Here is a 26,303-nt window from a genome sequence, read left to right as displayed (position 1 = left end):
CTTTGTGTTTGGGGTCATTGTCTTGCTGAAATGTCCACCCTCGTTTCATCTTCATCATCCTGGTAGATTACAGCAGATTTGTTTGCCAGTGCCATATGCTGAGAAACAGCCCCACACCATGATGTTCCCCCCTCCAAACTTCACTGTTGGTATGGTGTTTCTGGGGTGCAGTGCCATTTGACCTCGCTACATGGTGTGTATTATGGCATCATAATATTATGACTCATCTGATCTGGCTATATTCTCCCAGTATTTCACAGGCTTATCTAAATGTTGTGCAGCAAACTTTAAACGAGCTTCAACATGCTTTTTCTTCAGCAATGGAGTCTTGGTGGTGAGCGTGCATACAGGAAAATAAAGCTGCTAGAATGGCCCAGCCAATCACCTGACTTGAATCTAATAGAGAATCTATGGAAAGAACTGAAGATCAGAGTTCATACAAGGGGCCCACTGAACCTTCAAGACTTGAAGACTGTTTGTGTGGAAGAATGGGCCAAAATCCCACCTGAGCAATGCATGCGACTAGTTTCTCCATACAGGAGGCGAGATCTTTTTTACGATGTATTTGAGGACCATGCATAAAAATACATCTCAGAAAAGACGATTTAGACTAATGAGTTTAGACGCTGTGCTGGGGCCCCCAGTGTCACCTCTTGGGTTGCTGTGTTTTGAGAAATATTGGGAGGAGCAGAGGCTGTGGGTGTGGGTTCTGTGATTTTATATACTGTATGGCCATTGAGGTGGAAGGTGGATGAAGCATGTGTTTGTTGTTGCTAAAGTAAAGTGTCAAGACGGGCGTTGGTGAGAGGCAACAATTTAATCCCTAGAGTTGAGATTGTGGATATGAGGAGGGCATTGTGAGGAGGAAGGCTCGTCCTCTGCACCGTGTTAGATTGCTGGGACCTGTAAGGGAGTCAGCGGATAAGGAGAGGGATGAAGACGGATCTTGCAATTCTATCTAAGGCAACCCAGCTTCTCAATAATACTAGACAGAAGAAGTGTGGGAGTTGCACAGATGCAGTTTGGGGAGTTTGGGATCCATGGTGAGTCAATTAGAATTTGACTCATTCACCTAAGTTTTTATATTGATGAAATTAAGCGCAAAGCATGGTCTGTGATTGAGATGAACTGAGAGAAAGTGAACAGGACGGTTACAGAGGTCTAAGAAGGCTTGACAGATGATTGGAGGTGAGGTTCAATTTTAAACTTCATTAATACAAATGAAGTGAGAGAAGGGCCAACATCACATCACAACATCTCTATACTGGATGTACCAGATGTGTAATAAAGAAAGATAAGAGCCCTAACAATGAGCAAAACCAGACACATGAAAGAAAATATATAAATTAAGATCAAAGACAACATGGATTTGAAATGAGATCGCATGTCTCATTCACCATGGTGAACAAACTTGAAAATAAATTAATATCACAAGCTCATTAACACAGTGCAGAGTGTACAGATCAAAGTCTTGCCTTGTACAAGTCTACTAACACCATTAAACGGGACTGGCCTTGTCTCCATTAGGGGGCTAATGGGTTGTGTTTGAGCCACAGCTGGTGTCTGCTGTGAACATCAACTACTTTCTGACCTGATCACACACTGTGCTGCAGTCGACCTGCTGGTTTTTCAGCGTTAAATCAGCCAGAGAGTCAAACACTATGTCGGTTTTCCTGTTTCGATCACAGTTAGTCTGTAATATCAATATCTATGAGAATGGATGAACACCGACACATACTCTTAAAATATATAACTCTGAACATATCTGGAGGTGTCTCAGGATATGGTAGAGCTTTCTTTACCTTTAGGAATAAACACACACGATAAAGATGGTAAAGTGTAGATAGTCTCATGGGAAAGATACAGTGCACACATCTGTCATAACTGAGCAACACACCCCTTTCCTTACAATATGTGAAACATACAGAGATACAAAAAATGCATCACAAGCCGGCACGCTCCTCTCATATCCACCCTAGAATGCAGAACCGTGATATTTAACCTTCTTCTTGATAGCTGTCAGCTCTGTGTTTCTATTGCCTGCTTATTTGGAAATGTCTTCACCTCCATCTATCAGCGCAGCAGGAAACACATCTTACTTCACTGTTACGTCTGGGGCACAATAAAAGGATAAAACCCAAATGCACGAGTCGACACAAAAAGAGTTTCCAAAAAAAGGTTTTTTACTAGAGTTAATTCCATAGTCACAAAATTCTAAGCATACGCACACTAGCGTGGTGGCAACTCAAAACGATCTGGCACTGGGCACAGAGACAAACACAGCTTAAATACACAAGGTGAACACAGGTGTAAACAATAAGGGCGGGGCAGTTAATCAGGTCAAGGGGAGGGACAACCAAGGAGGGGAAATCAAGCTACCGAGACACAACATTCACTATGCTGGAAAATGACTTTATCTCCGCGTGGAAATGAAAGATGAAGAAAGAGCGGAAAGTAGGAATCAGGGAAAAAGAGACTTGTATCCGGTTAACAGGATTGGAGGACAACTCAGGATTAGTGTGTGACCTTAACTCAGAGACAAATTGGAAATCGGACACAACCATACTAATGAGGAACTCTATAATGGCACACAAGTACCCAGAGCATCAAATGTAGATATACGTTTATCGTAAACAGTAAAAAAAACTTAATTTGGAGAGACAACGATGCTCTGAATGCAAGATCTACTACTGCTGGCGTGATTTAAATATTAATTGCATCTATAGGAGGAGAGGAGAAAATAGGAAGAGAAGAAGAAAGAAGAGAGGAGAAAGACTCCACATAAAGAAGAGAAATAGAGGAGAAATGAGAAGAGGGAAAATGACGGAGGAGGCATGGAAAAGAGTGAAGGGTAAAAGAGAGTTTTATCCATCTATTTAAAGCTCGAGTGAGCAGCATTGGTGGTTAAACCAGCCGATCAATTGTAATGCAGAAGCACTGCAGCACACTATTTCATTTTCCTCAATACGGGTCTCTCATCTCCTGTCTTTCCCCTCTCTTCTTTCTAATCTTAAGTATGACTTGTGTGTGTGTGTGTGTGTGTGTGTGTGTGTGTGTGTGTGTGTGTGTGTGTGTGTGTGTGTGTGTGTCTGAGTGTGAATTAGTCAACAACTTGACATGTTTTACTGCATATCTGCGTTTTCTAAAGAGCCAAGTGAAACTCATTTTCACACTCAAAACTACAATTTTTACCTTGAAAATATTATGGATTTATGTAAATGAACAAGGTTGTCTGTGGCTGATAAGACGTTGCTAAAAGTACAAGTATAAATGATTTTTGTGTGTGTGTGTGTGTGTGTGTGTGTGTGTGTGTGTGTGTGTGTGTGTGTGTGTGTGTGTGTGTGTGTGTGTGTGTGTGTGTGTGTGTGTATGCATGAAGTATAATGATTCTTCATCAGATCCTGCATAATGGAGAAGCTGTGAAGACGTTGGTTTGGATGAAAGAAAACAGGGAGAAGCAAGTCGTGTGTGTGTTTTCTATCATCTTACAGCTACGGTGTGTGAGTAAGAGCAACAGTTCTGCACAGACACAACACTGCCAATTATGTGCAGCCATTGTCCTTGCTATATGTTAGGTCGACTGTTAACCCTGAGTGCTGGGTTACCAGCCTGTGGAGGTCAGACCGATCGAAGCTGAGACTGAGGGTGGCGAGGGCACCAGACAACTACAGATCATTAACAAATGGAAAGAAATGTCCTCAAGTTTGCCACTTTTACACTCCTCTCTGTCTGACACTGACACAGTTATGTGCTGGTATGAGATTTTTAATTTTCCATTTATAGCAAATTGTCATTTGGTGAAAAATATTTTGTAATGAAGCTCTCAAAGAATTTGAGCAGCAATGAGGATTTATGAACATCAAATTGAATCTAACACCACTCACACCATTAACACACAACGCATTTATAGAAACCGCTTGAAAAACAATAAAAGTGATTGCATGTCACACGTTAGCAGAATATTAGATCAAAGCACCTCCATTAGTCTGATAACTGATGTGAGTCGAGAGCCATGGAGGTAAAGCATGAATGAAGCTGCTGCTGCCAAACAGCCAATAGAATTGAGTGCTCTGCCTGAAGTGACGCTGTGCTCCGGCTTTCTTATCAACCACACATTTGAAATGATTCATATCTAAATGCATTTATGTTGAAGTAAAATGAACCCATTCTATGTAGACACAATAACACTAAATGTAATGTTGTAACACATGTTTTTTAGGACTGATTTTACAAACAGACTTATTAAAATCTGTGGACATTGACACTTCAGGGCAGTTTCACTGCTGTGTTGCAGCATGGTTTGAAAGCGTTGCTGCTGCTGCAAACACAGCAGTATCTCAGCTACCATCTGGTCAGATCTGCTTTTATACACTGGGAGGAATCAATATACGGCATGGTTGGTAGCGCATGCTCAGCAAGCAGCAAGCACATAAAAGAAAATATATTCCAAGCTGAAATCAAAAGGCTGTGTTGCTTCTTGTTAAAAAAAGGGACTGACTGACAAGAAAGATTGATCTGGCTGAACATTACAAAGGATGGAGGGAATGTACAGTATATGTTTTAACAAATATCTCACAAGTCACCACCTCACTATCATACTTATGTCTCAGCTATCATATGCCGATGTCAGTGTTATAAACCCATCATTCTGCCTCCTGCCCATACAACAGTTACGCTTTTCTCTGTAAACATATTGTGTCCATTTCCCAAACGGTGGATGAAGTAGCTTCATGTATTGACTTCTTCTCTTCCTTTAAGTCCACAGATAACAGCCTGCATGGAGCCACAGAGCAAACACAGCCAGTCAGAGGAGAGATAGAATCAAACTGTTGGAATAAGAAACCCATTCGTATTAAGCATAATGCCTCACTAGAAATAAAATATTTCATAAAAGATAATCAAAACCTGTTTCATTTCTGATGCAGCAGTAATTTCATTTGGGCAGATGTCAAGCTTTCAAACACTTTTTGATTTTGGTATAAAAATTGTTCTTCATTGCAGATAGACTGATGCCTGCACTTGAAATATCAGTGTCACAAAACACATGTTCATTTTATAACACATGTTGAACTGCAGGTCCAATAATATTGTTTATGACTACTGAGGAAGGTTGTAGTGAAGACTGAAAGTTGTATCACATGGAGGTCAGCACCCTGCATGACCAAGTGATAGTAATACATTCAATCAGACGGCATGGTGTCTTAACAACATTTATTTAAATGGATCATCTCAATGGGAAACTGTAAAGGATCTCAATGTACAATTGAAGACACAAGTTCAAGTTTTATATCCATGCCTTGACAGGGGACATGTAGAATGAGTCTCTCTTAATGTCTTAGTGTCGCTGCAACGTTTGACTTTCGTTCTTAAGGCAAGATGCACATGTGGTTTATAGCGTCCCAAATAATTCCTCCTTAAATTTCTTCTAATTTCCCGGATGATCCAACACTTATCATAATTCCTAGCCGTTAAACTGCTGCAAAACTTCCAAGAGGATTCCTGGCAGAGGAGCCCATTATACTTGTATCTGTATAACTTCATTATAATTGAGGTTGACAATGAATTTTCCTTCTCATTCACGTTTAACTTTAACGTTTAATGTCCCATAAGAGACGGTAAAAACCTGGTTCTAGAAGAGAAGGGTGAGATAAAACACTTCCTGTGTCCTCTAGTACTGGACGGAGGCCAGGGTGGAGTGCAGTGATTGGATAATAAAGATAGTCTGAGTCCAAAAGATGAGGCCACATCGCCAAATAGCCCTGTCACAGAGAAGAGGGTGACCTCAAATTAATTGGACATGGGTCAATGGGGCGTTTTCGTAATCTGTGTGTGTGCGCTCCTTCATCGACACCGTGCTCCATTGCTCTCCATTGTCTGCTCTCCCTAGCCACTGTTTCTAATAGCAAATAAACAAGTTTGAAATTAAATAAACAGGATCTTCCCTGACAATTCCAGAGGATATATTCCTGACAGTTATTAGAAACATTTGTATCACTTTCAGTCTTTGATAAACTAATTAAAAAGGGTTTGCTTGTCTTTCACCTGGGGGGCTACAGAGAAAAAAACAAGCGATAGAGAGAGAGAAGACACAAAGACAAACAGATCAGGAGGATATAAACCTTCTCTCTACGCCTGCGAACGCTCCTCAGGGTCTGACTGTTCGGCCTATAAGAGGCACCGGAGCGATGGATGACAGCGAGGAGTGATAGAGGGATGAGAGCAAAGAGAGGGCTTCAGGGAGGAAGCAGTGATAGAGCGGACTCACCAACCATAAAATTAATTATTGAAAACACAAGGAAATGATATTATTGTGGATGTAACTGGAATGGAGAAGATAAACAGGCTGTGTCAGTGTGAATGTCAGGGAAGGTCCTGCCGTGGCTTACAGGAGAAAAATATCTTGAGAGGGAGGAAGGTTATCGACTATCACTTGTGAACTGAATATTCTTCACTGCCACACAACCACTACACACACACACACACACACACACACACACACACACACACACACACACACACACACACACACACACACACACACACACGGTTCTCTGAAAAGCCCTGAAAGAAGATGTTGCAAATCTTTTTAAAAGGAATAGTATAAAAGCAAATAATCAAACACTCTTTGAAGAGAGCTTCGAAGCAAAAGAGCAAAGATGCTTTTGAGGATGACTTGCACACACAAGAGGACATTAGTTTCAGGTGAACGTTGCTAATTGTATCAGTCTTAATAAAGTTGTACATTTTTAAAGTGTGTATTCTAGTCATCATCTTCGGGAACTGAGAGAGCAGAAGTGAAATAGAATGTGCATGAACATGGTTTGGTTGGAAGTAACACTCAAAGGTAAACACTCAGAGAAACACACACCTTGGTACATACAACTCTCTCTAACTGTGTCCACTAACACAAAGAAAGGACATTCAGCCAAAGCGAGCAGCACGCTCCTCATCATAACAGCCAGGGATGCATGGTGCATCAGGGAAATATAACATTACCTCAAGCCTTCTGAGGAAACGTTCATAATATTTCACTGTGGACAACTTCAGGAATCCATACAGTAATATATATTTTTTGTATTTAGTTGTAATCCAACTAATCGTCTGATCAAAGTAACCTTTGCTAGTTTCTGTGGCATAGTTTAAAGTACATGGTTTGCAAGGTCTTTCAAGGTTGGATTTTGGATTTTTCATAGACTCTAAATTGATCATGTGTTGCAAGGATTTTGTGTCAGTTTGACCTTTCAAGTGAAGTCACAATGAAAGAGCATACACTTGACTTACAGCCTGATTCTTTGTCTCATTGACAACCTTTGATCTTGCAGTCCTCTCTTTTAAACTAACTCTCTCTCACACACTCAGACACACACACACACACACACACACACACACACACACACACACACACACACACACACACACACACACACACACACACACACACACACGGGTGGATGACAGTTTTGGCCTCCCGCCTCACCTTCAGTGTCAGGAATAATTAAATGTTTTTGCACTGTCCTAGACGGAGGCATTCATTAATCTGAGGCTGAAGGGTGTGAGGGTTTGTATGTATGTATGTGTGTGTGTGTGTGTGTGTGTGTGTGTGTGTGTGTGTGTGTGTGTGTGTGTGTGTGTGTGTGTGTGTGTAACTTTACTCTTCCTTCATTTACTCTAATCTCCTGTTATTATGCACTCACATTTACAGTTTTATTAATTTGAATATGACTATCTTTGATGTAAAAGCCAAACGAGCAGCCATACGTGCTATGACATACAAAAGCTCTGTGTGTCCATCAGATCATCTATTTACCAAAAGATGTCAGTAGTGACAAGTGGGAAAATGGCAAGACGCTATTCACGTCATATGCTTTTAAAAACCTTTTCAATTTCCTCCTTCTTAGCTTGTTTTTAAAAAAAAGAGCCTGTGTGCTCATTACTGTACTACACACACACTGACTCACACCTAATACTGTAGCAGAATAGAGGAGAATGGACATTTTAAATGTAATTTGTAATCTCATAATATGTTTTTTTTATTCACATCACACATAAGGGGTCAACACAGATGACTCACTTATTTCGATGAGCTGCCGACAATTCTGGCTCCCACAACTTACTGACTGACATGTTTTACCTTTTCACAACAAAGGCGCTCTGAATTCAAATAATTTGGTTTTATTTAAATATTTTAACACCTGAATTTCTTTCCACAACAGAGAACAATTCCCTGAAAATGAAAGAGATGTAGCCTCGCACTGTTTTAACTGTGAATAACCTAACCTTCACCACAGACACAACATCTGTGTGAACTGACTGAAATACATGCAAATGAAAAACGCTATTCGTTCAGGCTGCAACTCACACAGCACAATGACGCTGAGATTATTTGTGTGGATTTATCTCGGCTTGATACTGTGGATTACAGTATGTTACCATGCAGCTTATCTCCCATTGAATTTCATCAAAACATGTGTAATTGGTTTTGTAATTACCTATCAAACAAAACACAATGTCTGCATTACTGGGAATTCAATTTGCATTTGATTTACCAATTGGTTCCCCATTCAGTTTTTCATTTCCTATCTCATCAAATGATTTTCAGCTGTAGCCAGGAGCCTTGTTCTGGCTTTCAGCAGGTTAGTGCCATGTCTTTAAGTCCAGAAAAATAACACATTTTCAACATTAATTATACATTAATTGTTAAATATTTGTTCAGATGATGATCATGATTTTATGACTATTTAGAATTTAAAAACATAGAGGACAGCATCAATACTGACCAAGAATCAAATGTACTGTCTGTTTCTGGTTAGTAAGAATAAGCTATTTCTAGGTATATGGTGTTACCCTTGGTAAGCTCAAGCAACAGACAGGATTCCAGCCCACGTTAGCTTGTTAAATTCTGCTGCAAGCACAAACACTAGAGCTGACAATGACTGTGTCAGGAGAGGGAAATATGTCCTCGAGTACATCCCTGCCCGCTTTTTTAAATCTGAAATTACAAATCTCACGTTAGTCTGCACTAACAGACCATGATGTTAGTACTGCTGCTAACCCCTTGAAATAGCTCCATGTTACTGACGGGGCTAGCTTTGATCATCCCGTGTGCATTAGTCATGGCTCTATCTGGTTCAGATGACGAGCTGTGAGCCCGGCTTATCTCTCCGCTCCATACTGACATCTCTGCACACAACATGAGACTGGCTGGTGAACAAATTGTGCTAAACACTGCTGTATTACACCCACTGTTTTATGGGACATGCAGATGAAACAGCAGTGAGGAATCATTTAAACTCAGTGTAAAGTAAAGCTTCAGTGTGGTATTTATTCATCATTAAACCTGGTAGTCCGTAATTATCTAACCATGTGTCTCACTATTGTAACACATTTAGGAGATCTTTATAGATTAATGAAACATAAGAGTATATTAGAGCTAAATCCAAGTCAATTCAACTGTAACAACAAGCACTTGATGGTGGCTGCATGTTGGCTGAAGATATTGGTTCTAAAAAAAAACATACTGTTATCAGTGTTGCTGCCTGAACTCACCATCCTGTACTGTCTTCTTGACTGAACTCGAGTGAGCTTTAGTTTCAGGGTCTTCATATCTGCCAGGTGCGGCCTCTGGTTCTAAAGAAGAGACATAAAAAAAACCACAACAATTAGAATAGTTAATAAATGCTTTCGGTAGGATTTCAACATGTTCTAACTTCTATTGTGAGATTTGTTCACCTATCTTTTGTTTTCCATATGATACATTTTATGAGATATGTTTATCTGTGTTAGAAGAGAAGATTAATACCTCTGTTGTGTCAGTGCATCAAAGAAGATGGAGACAGTGCTTAGCTTAGCTTATTAAGAATACCACATTAACTCTGCAAAACACAGGTCTAAAGCTAAACATGTAAATCCTTTCAAATAAATCTGTAGACAAACATAACCTACGATACATTGTTTCAGCTGGTTTCCTGGCACCAAAGGGCATGGCTGTTACTTTGCGTAAAATATTTATAGGTTAAAACCCCCCTAAAATCTATATTTGTTAAAATGTTACTGTTTTTTTTACAGACTACATATAAAAGATAAAAATGTTTTACAAAGTGTTGGAGCTTTTTTTTAGATCAGGGAGAGAGACAGGCTGTTTAACCCTTCTTCCTGTTGAATGCCAAGCTAACCGCCTCCAGTATCCCACACTGCACTTAAAGCACAGAAATGTTTTGGTGCATTTCTTCTCATTTAACTCAGGTATATTGATTTATTGCTTTAAACGTCCTGTGAAATATTCAGAAATGCAAAGCCAGACTCTGCAGCGCTGCAAAGTGACACTCACATTACTTTTCTCGTCTGAGAGGTATATTCGTCGCAGCATCATTACCGAGCTCAAAAAACTCAAGCAGACTCAGCGAAGGGAGAGCAAAGTAATGCACCTATCCATCTCGATACAAAAACACTAATCCATCCTCCCTCTTACAAACACACCACAGTACAACATCCCATATGGAGGCAGGCCAGCAGTTGCAGAGCCTCGGGGAGGGAGCAGAGGAACCAAACACTGAGGGAGTTTGTCATATCTGCTTGTAGGCTGTGACATTAACACCCTGAGATGATTAACTCACAAACTCACCCGTCTCCTGCATTTATCAGGGAGCAAGCTTATGGGCAAGGACTGAATGTGGACTTTAACGACCAGAAACAAGTAAGCAGACGTGTGTGTGTGTGGAGGTAAACATTTGATTTTTGTCAATACACCCTCTATTCATTCCACTTCCACTCTTGCCTCTTGAGGCTCTTTGCCAAACCTCTGTCATTATTGGATGACTTCCTTATCTCCTAGTTATCCTCGGCGCAGGAAATCTCTCTCAAGCACTCTCCATAGGCCTCACGCCTGTATCTCTTTGTATTTCCTCCCTGGAGACTCTCTGATGCCTCCGTCACTTTCACGAGCTGGCATTACGCCTGAGGGCTTGTGCCATGATCGCTAGCAACACCTCTTTGCTAACATCCTCTGAAGTTTATTTATCTTAATGTACGCTTGTCATAGGAGACTTTATTGTCTACGGGGCACAAAGGGCAGAATCCAAACACAAACACACACATTTAGTCTTCCGTCTATGTGATGAACTGCGGTGTGTAACTCCCCTTGAAAACAGTCTGTTCAGCAGCGTTCACACCCTGCACTCCATTGATTCACACCTTCATTTCGCTTTGGGTCGGCTGTTGGTTTTGGCTCTGCCTTTCTAAACTGTAAGTGCAGGGCAGTGCGAATTCACTCTACTCACTGCAACCCCTATCTGCCAACATTTACTCTTTCTTAATCATCATTTCGCTCAGCCACCGGTTTCTCTCTGCCTCTTCTTTCATACCATTTCTTCCTTTCCATCTTTAGAAATGTAACTGCTTTGCTGATATGATTGGTGTAATCTGTTCATTAAATTAACAATACCCTCAGTGTGACTGTGAATTTCCTTCCGCTGCATCTCAGCAGGCTCCAGGTATCATTGATTATCACCAGTATGTGTGTGTGTGTGTGTGTGTGTGTGTGTGCGACTGTTTAATTTACAGCATACGCCTGAAATCACTGTAGCATGTACGTGTGTGTTTCAGCTGATAGTCCCATTTATGTGTTAAGACTCATCATTGCGAGCGCTCACCCCTCTGAAAGAGCGAGATAAGAGCCGAGCCGAGAGTCATGGATATTGAGTCCGTTTTTATGATGTGGCCAACAAGCCATTAAAATCAGAGCGGTAAACAATGTTTAAAGAACGCCCCGAGAGCGCGCTACAAACCCTTAACACATTACACTGAAATGAGATATTTGTTCTTGCTCCAGCACACACTCCATTTCATACACAGACCCGAGGTGTTCACTGTTGTTTGTTGCCCTATCCGTCTCCTTTTTTATCAGTTTCCCTCTTTCTAATTCTTTTCGCTCCTTCAGGCGCAGATCAAAGATGGTTATATGAGAATGTATTAAGAAGCTGTGACAGACTTTGGGGAGATTAAAGGCCGACCGATGAGGGACGGGAGCAGACAGACAGCATATCTTCACACAGATAGAGGCTTAGTTAGTTGCAGAAATGGCTGATGAAATACATAACAACGAAGAACACTCTTCTGGGAAAACACAATGTCATGTCTAATCAGGCTGATTGGCAATTTGGAAGCTCCAGATTTCCAAGGCTTTGTTTGTGGCGGCGGCTGCCGAGCCAGAGAGCATCACAAACGGCTTCTGTGTCTGCTGCCAACAAGGTTCCCATGGCAACCACTTATTCACAATGTAATCTAATTAGGCAAACGGACAGGACTAGTTAACACCTGGAAATTATGAACCTAACTTGTATTGTCTTCTCCCTGTCTTTGTCTGTTTTGTGTCTGACTCTCCTGTGCTCCTCTGGACTGGATGTGATAAAGGGGCACCGCCTGCCATTTGTAATCCTCCCGTTGACTCCCCTCTGTGGGTAATGTATTGAAATCACAGAGTGTCGGGCATGCCCATACACGAGAGTGGAATAACTGGAATACTGATGCCAACAGTGGTTGACAGTACGTCTACTCTCTCATGCCGAGGAATCTTCCTTCCCTTCTTGTCTCTCTTTGTCTGCTCTTGGGATTAAAAGCCTTTTCATTACAACTCTTCACCCATTACAACTGGGGCGAACAGAAATTAACACAGACTCAGAAAGCTAGTGATCTATTTAATTCAGAGATTGACTCTAGCGAGAACACATGGCTGTAACATGGTGCAGTGTTAGGGTGTTTACATAGCTGGAGAAGCATTCAGTTTTAATTGCAAAAGGCCCAGGATCCCTGCTCACTGGTTTTAACCAGTGCAGATGTGTGTAGATCTCTGAAAAGGATCAACACACACAGGGCTCCAGGACCTGATGGCATCCCTGGCCGTGCTCTCAAGGTGTGTGCAGTTCAGCTGGCAGATGTGTTCACAGACATTTTCAATAGGTCACTGCTCCAGTCTGTAGTCCCCACATGCTTTAAAGAGTCCATCATTGTCCCTGTCCCCAAAAAGACAAAACCCATCTGCCTCAATGACTACCGCCCAGTTGCACTCACCTCCATCATCATGAAGTGCTTTGAGCGGTTAGTCAAAACTTTTATCACCTCCTCCCTCCCTGACTCACTGGACCCCCTGCAGTTTGCCTACAGAGCAAACAGGTCCACGGATGATGCCATCTCCCTCACCCTCCACACTGCCCTCTCCCACCTGGACCAGAGGAACACTTATGTGAGAATGCTGTTCATTGACTACAGTTCAGCATTCAACACCATTGTGCCCTCCGAGCTCATCATTAAGCTCAGGGACCTTGGGCTCAACAGCGCCCTCTGTGACTGGATCATGAGCTTCCTGACGGGCAGATCCCAGGCAGTGCGGATGGGGAACATCACATCCTCCACCTTGACCCTCAACACCGGAGCCCCTCAGGGTTGTGTGCTCAGCCCTCTCCTCTACTCCCTGTTCACGCACGATTGCGTGGCCACACACAGCTCCAACACCATCATCAAGTTTGCTGACGACACGACCGTCATCGGCCTGATCACAGACGGCGACGAGACGGCGTACAGAGAGGAGGTCAGAGCCCTGACATCTTGGTGCCAGGACAACAACCTCCATCTCAACGTCAGCAAAACAAAGGAGCTGATTGTGGACTACAGGAAGAGGCAGAGAGAGGCACACACACCCATCACCATCGACGGGACTCCTGTGGAGAGAGTCAGCAGCTTCAGGTTCCTCGGGGTAAACATCAGTGAGGACCTGACATGGACACATCACACCAGGGTCATATCCAAGACGGCTCGACAGCGGCTCTTCTTCCTCCGCAGGCTGCGGAAGTTCAACATGGACTCCAGGATACTCTGCAACTTCTACAGGTGCACCATCGAGAGTATCCTGACTGGCTGCATCACCGCCTGGTATGGCAGTTGCACCGCCCTCAACCGTAAGACTCTACAGAGGGTGGTGAAAACTGCTCAGCACATCACCAGGACGGAGCTGCCATCCATGGAGGACCTCTACACCCAGCGGTGTAGGAAGAAGGCCGGTAGGATATTAAAGGACCCCCATCACCCCAGCAACAATCTGTTCTGTCTGCTGCCGTCTGGCAGACGGTACCGCAGCATCCGGACCAAGACCACCAGACTCAGAGACAGTTTTATACCACAGGCTATAAGACTACTGAACTCCTGAGCTGTGTGAATGTCTACTCACATCTGTTTATAGTACACACATACATATATATTATACACATCTGCCATACATATCTGTTTATAGTACACATATCTATATATTGTACATATCTGCCATATACATCTGCTATATGCATCTGTCCATACCTCCTCATTCAACAGTGTAAAGTATTTAAATACTTTCAATGTATTCCACATATGTATATATTTCACATCCTCAAATCTTTATTGTTAATATTGTAAATATTCTTCTCTCTTTTTGCACTACTTTATTTATCTTTTGCACCATGCATGTTGAGTTGTTGGAGGAGCACGCGACATAAGATTTTCATTGCCAACATATACGCTGTATCTGCTGTGCATATGACAAATAAAACCTTGAAACTTGAAACTTGAAACATTAATGCTCAGTTAAAGAAGTTCAACATGTATGTATTCACAGACAATGTGTCTTTACTTCACAGCAGACTCCAACTTGTGTGTGCGATTCATTGTTTGACAGCAGGTGTTTTTGCCTTCTTGTTGTGGGTAAGTCAAAGTAAATGTCAGAATATTTTCTCTCAATCCAGATTGCAGTAGTCATTCACTGGTGGGCAGAGAGCAAAATCAACCACCGTTTGTGTGTGTGTTTGTGTGTGCATGCTCAATTTCCTTTGAATGCTTATACAAACATCGTAAAATATAGCATTATTAATGAAAACAAATTTTAAAATTGGTCCTCCAGATGTCGTTAAAATGCACGCATAAAGTCCCAGCAAAGGCAATTTAGTCGACATTCTTTATTGATACATTTGTAACATTTATTTGAAGACTTATTGATTGTCTGTGGTGTTAGTAAAATATCTTTATTCAAAAATGTTTATGAATGCCAACAACAGAGGAAGCAAAGACAGTAAAGGTGAGTGAAGGAGTTGAGGGAGTCCTGCTTGTTCAGTTTGTTTGTGATAACAGCAGGAGAGAACATTGTGGACGTTGTAAATGGAAATACAAAACTAAATTGGGAAGATGAAATTGAAAACTGTTTGTTAGCATATTGTTTGATGTGGACAAGAAGTTACAACAAAGCTGTGCTAAACCTAACCCCATGCTGGGAAATTTTAATAGGAACGTTTTTTAAATATCTGCTTCATAAGAACTGCATCATGAGCTGTAGTCGGTTTACTCTGGAATATATTAGATTATTTTTTTCATAAAGCAATACTAAATGATGGATTGCATACTGGACACTTAACAAAGCTAGTGGAACCAAGGCTTCAACTCTCTATGAAACTCTCCTTTCATTTTCACATGACAGGGTTTCTCACTGCTCTGGGCGGTGAGGTGGAGCACCGTGAGCATGCAGCTCTGATCTGAGTGCAGCAGATGTCTCTCACCACCACGCACGGAGCGATCAGGGCTCTCTGGGACACAGGCCAGAGTCACCCACACACACACACACACACCTACACCTCCTTACATTCAGCATGGAGCACAGCCTAACAGGTTAACCATCCAGGACTGGCAGATAGACAGGTCAATGAGCTGTCGCCATGGAAACAAGTCCATGTTCCAATATGCACGATGGATAAATATAAATTAATATTTGAACAGCAATGCATGCTTCTGTGTGTTGGAATAAGATATTATCACTCTTACTTTAGTCTACACAATTCATTATTATGTCCATCAATTTAAATGTAACCTTTTGAAAAGCAGGAATCAATTCAAAATGCTAAAGTTTCCTCATCATTTCGTATGAAAAGTTTACTTACTTGGAATATTACTTTTTGATGAATTATTTATTTCACACACACAACACTTCCCATCTCACCCACAGAGAGACTCGCTGGAAACTCGAGTGATGGCAACAATAGAGACTGTCAGCTCTATTTCTGAATAGCAGCATGTACTATGAATATGCAGAAAAGACTCCTGCAGAGTCGCTGTGACATGGTCAAATTGGACTTTTTGATGGACTAAGTATATACATGGAACTGAAATTGACAGCATGTGGATATGGATTTCTCCAAATATTTCTCGCACGGCAAAAGAAGCTGTTAAAACAAAAGATATGAGATGTACATTACACAAAGGAAATGTGATAAAAATAACCAAACCTCTTAAAATACTAATCAAATTTGTATGAAAGCGCCTAACAACTAATCCTCCCAGGCGTTCTGTGTGTGTGTGTGTGTGTGTTTTTGTGTGTTTACGTCACTGTGGCATGTTGATTCACAGACACCCATTTGTTCATCATTATGTAATTTTCATCTGATGAACTCAATACTTCAGAAACAATAGAAAACTCTGGAGAACCATCTAACAGAGACACAGGCGCCACGTGGAGGAGGGGGTGGGCGATAGATGGCCTGAAAATGTGAAGAAGAGAGAATTTAGATAAAGTGAAGCTAATGTTTAAAGAAAAGGCAGAAGAGAGAGAACTGTGTGACTGTAGTGAGGACAGGGAGCTGGGTTGTAGACTACATTGCATTTTGAGGGAAGCTGCACTTTATATAAATGTCTCAGTTTAATGAATTGCCTGAAAGCTAAAACTGACAGAAAACTTCCCATCAACATGATGCTAAGTTCCTCACTTCATTTAGCATGTCAGCGTTTCTGGTGCTAGATATGTACTCTCCATTCTGTACTTAACGAAGCCCTAAATCTGCTTTTATGTCTTTTAATTTATCCATCTATGGATATATTTGCATAATACACTATTTTGTTTGTGATAAAAAAAAGCTTTTGTTTGTGAAAGTCTTGACCCTGTGGACATTGCTCATGGTTTTTGGCCTTTGAACTTGATTGGTGTACTTGCCCTCTTGGTAGGTGATAAATTACTATTCCAGCCATAAAAAAGCTGCTTTGTTGATATTTAAAATATACTCACAGTACAGTATCACCCACAACATATACAGCTAGAAGTATAGTTTATGTTGAGCTAAAAAACCTAAGTAGTGACTGAAAAAAAGGTGAAATTACAGCATTTCCCACACTAAAAACAAACAAACAGGCTTCATCATCCCAAGGCAATATCCAACCTAGTGTTGAATGCAAATTACAGAACATCCACAGGACTAAAATAGACATCACAAAGTACATTATTCTGCAATATAAGCATCTAATATGGAAAAACCATGTGTAAAGTATGGCTCTAATATAAAAGTCTTGGGAGACACCGTCTGGGAAAATTAAACTAGCTACAAGCAAAAAGAAAGAAAACTCTTATTTTAAATCCCTGCATCCCCAAACAGCTATTGAGAAAAACCGGGACACATGCAAATTAATATAACAGCACGATCCTGTCATCTTGATACTATCAGTATACTGATGAGCCGGAACAAACTGTGAGATTAATTTTAAGGCAACGCCGCCAACTACAAACTGGAGCTGATTCTGCAGTTTTCTCAAATTCTGTAAGATTAGCATGGATTAAAATGCATGTTTACCCGAGCTCCACAATACGCTACAAATCAACGGCTGGACCTCATTAAGCCACAAGACGTCTGGAAAACAGATTTACCGCTGGTGGATTGCATCGCTTGCTGTTCAGTATCGCTATCACCAACAAGTAATTTGTGATCTCACTGATTTCATTCATTAGATTCTATGGAGGGAAGCATTAATCGCAGAGTGATTCATCAGGAGTAGGGATTCTCCCACACCAACCTTCCTGCTGCTGATTAGTCTCCAAGGGCGACCAGCGACTCATTAGTCAAACTGAGATCAGCAGGTGGTGACTGATGGCGCGATCATTTCTGCTGTATTGATCCACAAGCAAGTGCTGCGGCCACTCTTTTCATTTCAATATTATTGTTGTAGTTCCACCAAGCACATCTCATTTTATGATATTATATCACTCAGTTTGCAGGACGACTTAAAAACATAGTTCTTATTTATTTATACGTCTATTTTCCTTTAATGCTCCTTTATATTTTTTACTCCACTGCGTCTCAAAGGGAGATAACTTCACAAAATATAAATCAGATAATAAATGAATGATGTATTATCATACAGTATAGGTTAAAATAGCTAACAGTATGTAAAGCAGTTAATATGAACTCCACATTTATCAGCTGCACCATTAGAGTGATGAAGCATCAATGTAATCCAGATATATAATGATGTATAATGTGCCACTGTGCGTTATAAGCACTTTCACGTTTGGTACTCAAAGTACTTTTGAAAATGTACTTAAGAGAGACTTTGAATGCAGGACTTTCACTTGAAAAAGAGTATTTCTACACTTTGGTATGAGAAAGTTTTTGTTAAGTTCAAATTCTGAATACTTCTTCCACCACGGTTCATGCCACACATAGGATGACTCATGTTCAGAAGCCTGTGAAGCTGACACTTGCTGCAGTCAAAAGGTGAAGCTGACACTTATGAGTGTGATGCCTGTGATACCAGCTGGGTGAGAACGGGAAACACTTTAGGCAATTCAGACACATGAAAACAGCAAATGTTCCCACAGCAGAACAGATTGTCTGATTGATTCCTGTTATTTATTTGCAGTCTAATTGTTTCACTGTCCATTACACCCAGGTGTGCTGTTTGTGTGGGACTAACTGCGGCAACTGCACAGCGATGTTCGCAGCTCCGGAGCAAGGGAGCAGTCACATTGCTGCAGGATAATCATGTGAAAAAAATATATATATCGAGCAAAATGTTGTTATGCACTCCCATAAAGACTTTAAGTGGCTAAAAGCTTTACGTTTCAACTACATTAAACATTTCTCTAGAGAGAGGTGTACAGGTGCCACCTTCTCAAGAGCACAAAGTCACCTCTTCATGTCCTGTGGAAATGTGGCAGTGACTCACGTGCATGAAGTGTACTGTGTGAAGTGGGAAGTGTAAAAGTCAAAAGGCATTTTAGGGAAGGAAAGTGCTTTCAGGTTGAATTCAGATTTGTTTTTTTCAAACGTTATACATTTTGACGTGTTGAATGGTTTCTACTGTAAGCTTCTAAAAACTGGACTTAATGTCTCCTGCCAATGTATCCTGCGACAGTAACATTGTACTCATCAAAGTCATTACTGAAAACTCTTTAAAAAAAGGGCCAACGGGGCAATAAACATGAGTGGTTGAGCAACAAATTTGCAAACAAACCCCAGGTTAGTTCAATTTTATCAACAGGTTATGTAACATGCCGTAGATTCAGACGTTGATCTGTTTTCTGATTATCAGGTTTATAGCATGGCCCTGTTCTTTGCAAAGCAGCTACACAAATGTTAAAAAGTGATAACAAGTTAATCAATTTGTTTCTTATGGCAATGGCGGACCAACTCAAAAATAACTACGACCTTCACAAGGCTTCACCCCTGGATGTGGTTTTGGAGTTCTCTCAGAAAAGGCTGATGCTGTGAAGACAGTTTCTATAACGTATTTCATAGAAACACATCAAATGAAGGTGACCCACTGGACTTGCCCCAGTTAGCCACACTGGCAGTTTGAGGCTTTAATAGCGACATTATGGGTTCACTTATATTCAGTTAACTCCCAAAAATAAATTGGTTGAGACTGTCAGCTTGTTTACGACCTGTATGAGTGTTGTTCTCCCACTTGGTCCTAATTTTAGCAATGATGACACGTTCCCTGATCTGAACAATTGAAGTGTTAGTTTATTTTAAAAAGGTAGAATTTGTATTTTAACTATTTTTCTTTACTTTTCATGCTTTAATGAGAGCAATGCTATGAATCTATTTCACCTCGCCTTCGTGTGTGGCCATCTGAAACAGCTATAAATAAATTGTATTAGTTCTCTGCTAGCCTCACCAGACCTCTACTTTGGTGAGAACAATGTCATACTATACCTATATACTGTATGACCTCTTGTTTGACTGTGAGCGTTCTTTCCCTCTGGTTATTATTACTGACTATTATATATCTGAAGCTTTCAATGTTTTACCTCTGTCCTAAATGGTAGATATATTTGGAACATAATGAGAGACACAGCAAAGTATGATTAGAGAGTTTGCCTCAATGGAAAGCACTGATGAACCTCCACATTGTGTCACCCGTAGCTCTCCAGTAACATTCCTTTCTGGTAGACCATTTTTTAACATCAGGCCTCTGTGCATGTGCAAAAACTTGATTTTGGCACATAATATCTGATGTTTCTGAGTCCTTTGTTTGAAAAATGAAGCTCTGTTTACTTTTTGTCTTTAGTTCTCTCTCAGAAACTGTAACTCTTGATGCGCTGAGGCGAGGCTGTTCTCATTAGGCTCAGTATCCACGCGGAGCTGGCCCAGATAAACCTGCTCAGCAAGTTTTTCCCTGAAGAGTTACAGTTACTGTGCTAGATATGCAAAACCCAGCCAACACAGAACAGAACAAACTCTGTGGGAGAAAGATTTAAAGTATGTTGTGCTGTTCAGAGAGCTGCAGCCCAATCAACCCCCCAAACTGTGTGTGTATGTGTGGGTCTGTGTGTATTTTTGGGTCTGTGTGAATGCATGCATGTGATACATTAAGAGTGAGAGAGAATAAGCGAGTGTTTGCAATAATTGAGTTTAGTCAAGAGTTACTTGGGGTCTAAGAGCATTACACACTTGAGTGTGATTGATAAAGTGGATTTGGCGTTGCAGCCATAGTAAGTCCATAAGCAGAACGTTACTGGGAACAGTAGGGATTGGCTTGGAAAAGGGACACATCAACACACACACACACACACACACACACACACACACACACACACACACACACACACACACACACACACACACACACACACACACACACACACACACACACACACACACACACACACACACACACACACACACACACACACACACACACACACACACACACACACACACACACACACACACACACACACACACACACACCAATGTCTAAAGTCAGCTTATTCCATCCATCTTCTACCACTTATCCGAGTGGGGTCGTGGAGGTAGCCGCTGCAGTAGAAATAAGCTTTTTGTACATCGTAATTGGTTCATTTTGAGTCCTAACTCACTTGAAGACTGAGATTTAACGATTACTGATAAACTTAAAACCTGTAAAATCACACATTCAAGCCTGAGTTTATTAAATGTTGTTAATGACTGAAAGACGCTAACACATGGATAGTTTTTAATTCTGTATAAAGACATTCTGAAAATGAGGTTCATGGGTATTTTATAGATTAGCTTTCTGTAATACAGCTGATGGTGGTCTTTCATCCGATGAGATACAGTTTTACCATTGATTTATTTATGATTTTTATTTTCCTCATACTAACTATATATGATTTAATAACAAAAAAGCTTTTCTTTACCTAAATCCAGAGTAAATGGGCCTGATATGTTTGGCAGCCTGACGGAAATATCTCGTATATGTTGTGGCACGTGCTTTTAAAGGCTGCTACAATTATACGGCAAGGATCAGAAAAGGTTAAAAAAAAAAGAGGCAGTTCTTTAAGGCCTTGGAGATAATGACTTCATTAGCCTCTGTGTGAGATGGATTTTTCAAGCTAAAGAAAAAATGACCCTCTTGACTGAGAGACCTGAGGATAAGTGCTTTACTGTACAGGGAGTGAGTACCACCCCGCTGACAACATATATAACGCTATAATTATCTCACTACCGCCGTTTTGTTCCCTTTATGTTATTTTATGTTAAACATTTTATTTATTCCAGAGTTGTCGTTGATGTAGATTTTCTTCAAAGTCCAACAAACGGCGATTTGTCCGATCACATTAAACGTAGTTTCTGACCAAGTATCCAACTACCAACACAGTTTAGTCTGTATTGAGGTTTGATGTTCACCTCAGTCAGTGTGCATACATATAAAGATTAGGAATACACAGAAACAGCAGGACTCACCTTGATCCAGAGACTTGGCAGGAGCCCAGCTTTTGAAGTAGTCATCCTGAGTGGAAACACAACACAAGCAACTGGGTTATGAAAAAATAACTAGACTTCCAGAATATCGCTAAATTATTTTGCAGACCAGAGAGAGAACAGCCCAAATACTAAGAAATCCTGTCCTCATTCTACTCGCCCCTTGTACTACGTGTTTTGTGAAGATGAATGATTGCAGTAGAGAAGAGAAAGACACAGAGAGGGAGAAGCTTGTTTGGAAGTTTACAAATAGGACACACACATATAGAGAGAGACCTGCACGAGAGACACTGGGTGTTAAAAAATGTTACATGCTCTCGTGAATAAAGGGTTTAACCAGGACAAAACATTTAACGTCGAGGTCAAAATGTACTTTTACTTGAAAAAACTGTTCAGGAAGAAGGGTTGTTAAGATAACAGGAGGAGAGGGGGTACATTTTTGCTACTGGGATGTTCTTAAAATCATACATGATGAAGCACAGATACTTCTTATTACTAAAGTTGTCTACTGTCATGGAGAAAGCGTCTTTTATTGGAAATATCAGCGAGGATAACTTGCTTGTCTCAGTTAAGCTCAGTTGATTAGAGGTTGGGATTTGTTTCATTCAAATGCATCTATTCAGAATGGATTTTCTGCCCAGCAAGATACATCTGCTATTATTGAAGAGCAATTAAACAACCCACAATGAAAAGAGCCGCAGCTTAAATGTCCTTAGTGATATATGCATCTCAAAATATATATGGGTTAATAGTCTATGAGTCAAGGAGTGGTGTGTTTTCATCCTGCAGTGCCGCAGCAGCAGAAGCAGTTGTGCATTTCAATAGAGCACTCTGTTATGTGAACAGGTTGTTGCTCAGAAGTGTCTGTAGGGTGTAAATGATTTTTATAATCCTGCCTCAGCCTTCCCTGAGAGCGCCATGAGCTCCATATTGGCATGGAAAATGCTTCATAACACACTTAGTCATGTAGTTGTAAGAATGGTAGTAACTTTTTAAAGTGTTGATTAAAGTACAGTATTTAAAGCTTTTTCCTATAAAGACATTGTAGAATTTTACAACCATTATAATGAACTCTAATAGTTTACAAAGACAATACAGTGTATTATCAACCATTGACATATTTATTATATACAGCTGATAAAAAAATATAAACTGATGGTTGCACCATTGTCTGAAGTCTTTCCTTTTAAAGTGAGCAATACTAACCCACTAACACTCCCCCCCCCCCCCCCCCCCCCCCCCCCCCCCCCCACACACACACACAGAGTAGTGGCGCCTGCATCTAAAGTAGTGCCCACAGCGAGGCATATGTGTGTCAGCAGGGAAGGAGCCTGTGTCAGTGACACTGTGAGCGAAGCAGAGAAAGCCTGCTGGGTTTGTGAGCGGGATCTTTACCTCCTTAATTATTGAATTAAAGGAAGGGGAGACAGGGGGGAAGGAGGGGGCGGGAGAGGGGCTAAATTAGTCATAGGAAACAGTCGTCAGAAAATGGACAATTGACCCACTCATCCAGTCCTCGTTCTATAAATGACAGCTGTCCGCATTAGAGCCGATACTAAAGTTTGAAATGAGGAGACGCAACCTAGTTAGCCTCTCCCGCGGGTCCTCACGGCACTGAGTCCTCACTTCATTTTTACCTTATTTTATGTCCAGCTCCCCCGCTCTGTCTCTATTATCAAGTTATCCTTTATTGCTATGGAAAGTATGATGTTACTGTGTGAGCAGTCATTTCTGCTCAGTTCTAACTGCACCATTTAGACGAATGTGAAACCATTTCGTTTTTATTCTATGCTTAGACAGTACAGTGATAATGACTGCGCTATCAAAACTCTATTCTCCCTGCACAGTATGTTCACTCTAGTGTCAGCTGAAGGAAAAAGGATACTAGTTTGAAGCTGCAGAAAAAAAAAACAACACTATTCTATTACTATCTATTAATCTGTAGAAGGCCCTAACAGCTCAGTATTCAATTTAATGTATGCATAATTCAACATATGATCTGATTTAAAAGGCAAGGAATTGATTCTCATTAATGTAGAAGTCAAATTCAAACTTGACGTCTAAATCAGGTAATATTCAACCTGCTACCAATAATCCTTGTTATATAAATCCTAGGTCGAGCCCTTTCTATAGAGTGTAGGTGCATTTCCTCCTTATAATAAGGAGATCCTTATTTATGTCTTCTAAACACAGATACCAACAAATGAATGAAGCATAGTCCAATGGTTTTGAAATGAAATCATTGACTATAGATATAGGTGTAATGTTCCTGTTTCCTCACATTTTTAGATGTGTTTGGTTAAAATTATGAAACCTACTGAGACTTAAGTGCAATATTTTACTAAGCTGAATTGTAGGACGTTTATTGCTTAATAGCCACCCATCTGCTGTGCCTTCAAACAAGTGCCCGACAAACATTACACTGTCTGCGGCTTCCAGGAAGGTACTGCCGAATGTCTCAAAATGGTATCATCAAATTACAAATACAATGGATTTACTTACCTCCGCTTCCTTTAAATGGTTGCAGAGGAGAGAGGCAGAGGAATAGAAGGGAGAGAGGAGAGAAAGAAAGAAAGGTCAGTGATAATGGCACAGTATGCTGTGTCAGTCAGCCCTATTACAACCCTGCGTTACTCATTCTGAACACTGAACCCAACTCTGCACATTCATTTAATAGGAATCTGATTCTGAAGGTGGCCGAACACCAAGGGACACACACATTCACGCTCGCAGTCTTATGAGATAGCCTTATTTGATGTGGCATGTAATTTGAAACACATCGAGGGCAAATTGTACAGGCGTAGAGTTAGGCACAGCATAGAGAAAAAAGAGAGGGGGGAGAGTTAAAGAGGGGGAGGCTGGGGAATTGTGCATAAATAGAGGCGGCAGGAAAAGGGGTATGTGATGTGATGCATTTTTATTGTGCTCAAATGTTGTGTAGAGGGTCAAAGGATTATTCTCGTGGAGGTCTTCCCTTATCCAAGCTAGGGCTGGCAAAAAAAAAAATCAACATTATATTGTGATATAAGACCAATTACTCCTAGATATGACATATTTTAAGATGATGTGATGTCTTTTCGTGGTTTGAAATGCTGCATTACAGTAAATAATGTTATTTTCTGCATTTACAGACTCTTCTAGCACTTCTATTATTTGCCCTAAACCACTCATTCAGTATATCCACTTCACTGATAATTCTTTTATTTTTTTACTATATCCAGGTTTTTGATTAAAGATATTGCGACATATGATTTTCTTCTTGTCTGAATTAAGGTCTATGATTAAGGTTGGTTCTGCCATGATAAAGCCAAAACTCAGTACCTACATATTTCTAAATTGATGTATCAGATTTTCACCATATTAAAACTTGGCCTTTAAATGTCTGTTTCTCCATGACAACAGCGGTTAAAATGTAACAGAGAGACCGACAACTAGACATGAGAGAGAAGAAACTAGCTACCAGTCTCGCCATCCGATCTTATTCTCTGCAAATGAACAACAAACTTCACTTTCCCCCTTAAATCAGAAGGGTGTTTCCAGCGTAATGCTCGCCCCTGATGATTGTAACAGCTTCTGACTCGAATGGAATTCATGCAATTATGTGTTTTGGACTTCAATTAATAAATGTTGGTTTCAATATACAGCACTGTGCATAATAAAAACAGGCACACAGTTGGTCACTTAAAACAGAGATGAATCCCTATATACTATGGCTCAAGAAAATGAAGGTTATTTCATTATAATTTCCATGAATAAGATCTGACAGGAGGTTGGGTTACAGCCTATCTGAGGTTTTCTTTAGAAACCAGTTGCAGTAAAATACATACGAACCAGATCCTGTGAAACAAATAAACTTGTTGTCTTGTTGATTTTAGTTCCATCTGGACAATATGCAACGTGTTGTTTATTCTGCTCAGTTTGACCTGCAGCTACAAACACATTGTGTTTCATCTGTTATCATCAGATAACAGATTGCCCTGCGTCCAGCAGAAGACTGCAGCAGAGGTGCCGCTGCCTGAGCTGTGCTTGTGCTCTCTTTTACTAGCTGGTGTTACTTATGGTTCACAGCGGTTGCTCCTCTTATTATTCAATATAAGTCACAGGAATGACCTTTCCCAGCCCAAGAACCACATTAATATTTTAGTGCGCTCATCTCAAAAGCATTAACTGTCTGTTTAGCTCTCTGCGACACTGCCCCAATGTCATTCAAACCCTTTAAAGTGATTATATGGAGATAAAACTGTGTCGTTATTATCATACCGTCTCTGTTGGAGGTGGTGCTGG

General features: G+C 40.7%; 1 protein-coding gene across 6 annotated transcripts in view; it reads right to left on the bottom strand.

Moving 5' to 3' along the window:
* spock1 (SPARC (osteonectin), cwcv and kazal like domains proteoglycan 1) overlaps positions 1-26,303 on the bottom strand; it is a 100,799-nt gene that overhangs the window by 24,509 nt on the left and 49,987 nt on the right. For all 6 annotated transcript variants that reach the window (XM_063876216.1, XM_063876218.1, XM_063876219.1 and 3 more), the window contains 2 exons: positions 22,002-22,047; positions 9,547-9,627 (listed from right to left, as the gene is read on the bottom strand). In XM_063876216.1, the coding sequence (XP_063732286.1) occupies positions 9,547-9,627; positions 22,002-22,047 (127 nt within the window). The remainder of the gene's footprint in view (positions 1-9,546; positions 9,628-22,001; positions 22,048-26,303) is intronic.

This window comes from Eleginops maclovinus, chromosome 23 (genome assembly GCF_036324505.1).
Source record: "Eleginops maclovinus isolate JMC-PN-2008 ecotype Puerto Natales chromosome 23, JC_Emac_rtc_rv5, whole genome shotgun sequence".
NCBI lineage: Eukaryota > Metazoa > Chordata > Actinopteri > Perciformes > Eleginopidae > Eleginops > Eleginops maclovinus.
This window is presented reverse-complemented; position numbering and strand designations above follow the sequence as displayed.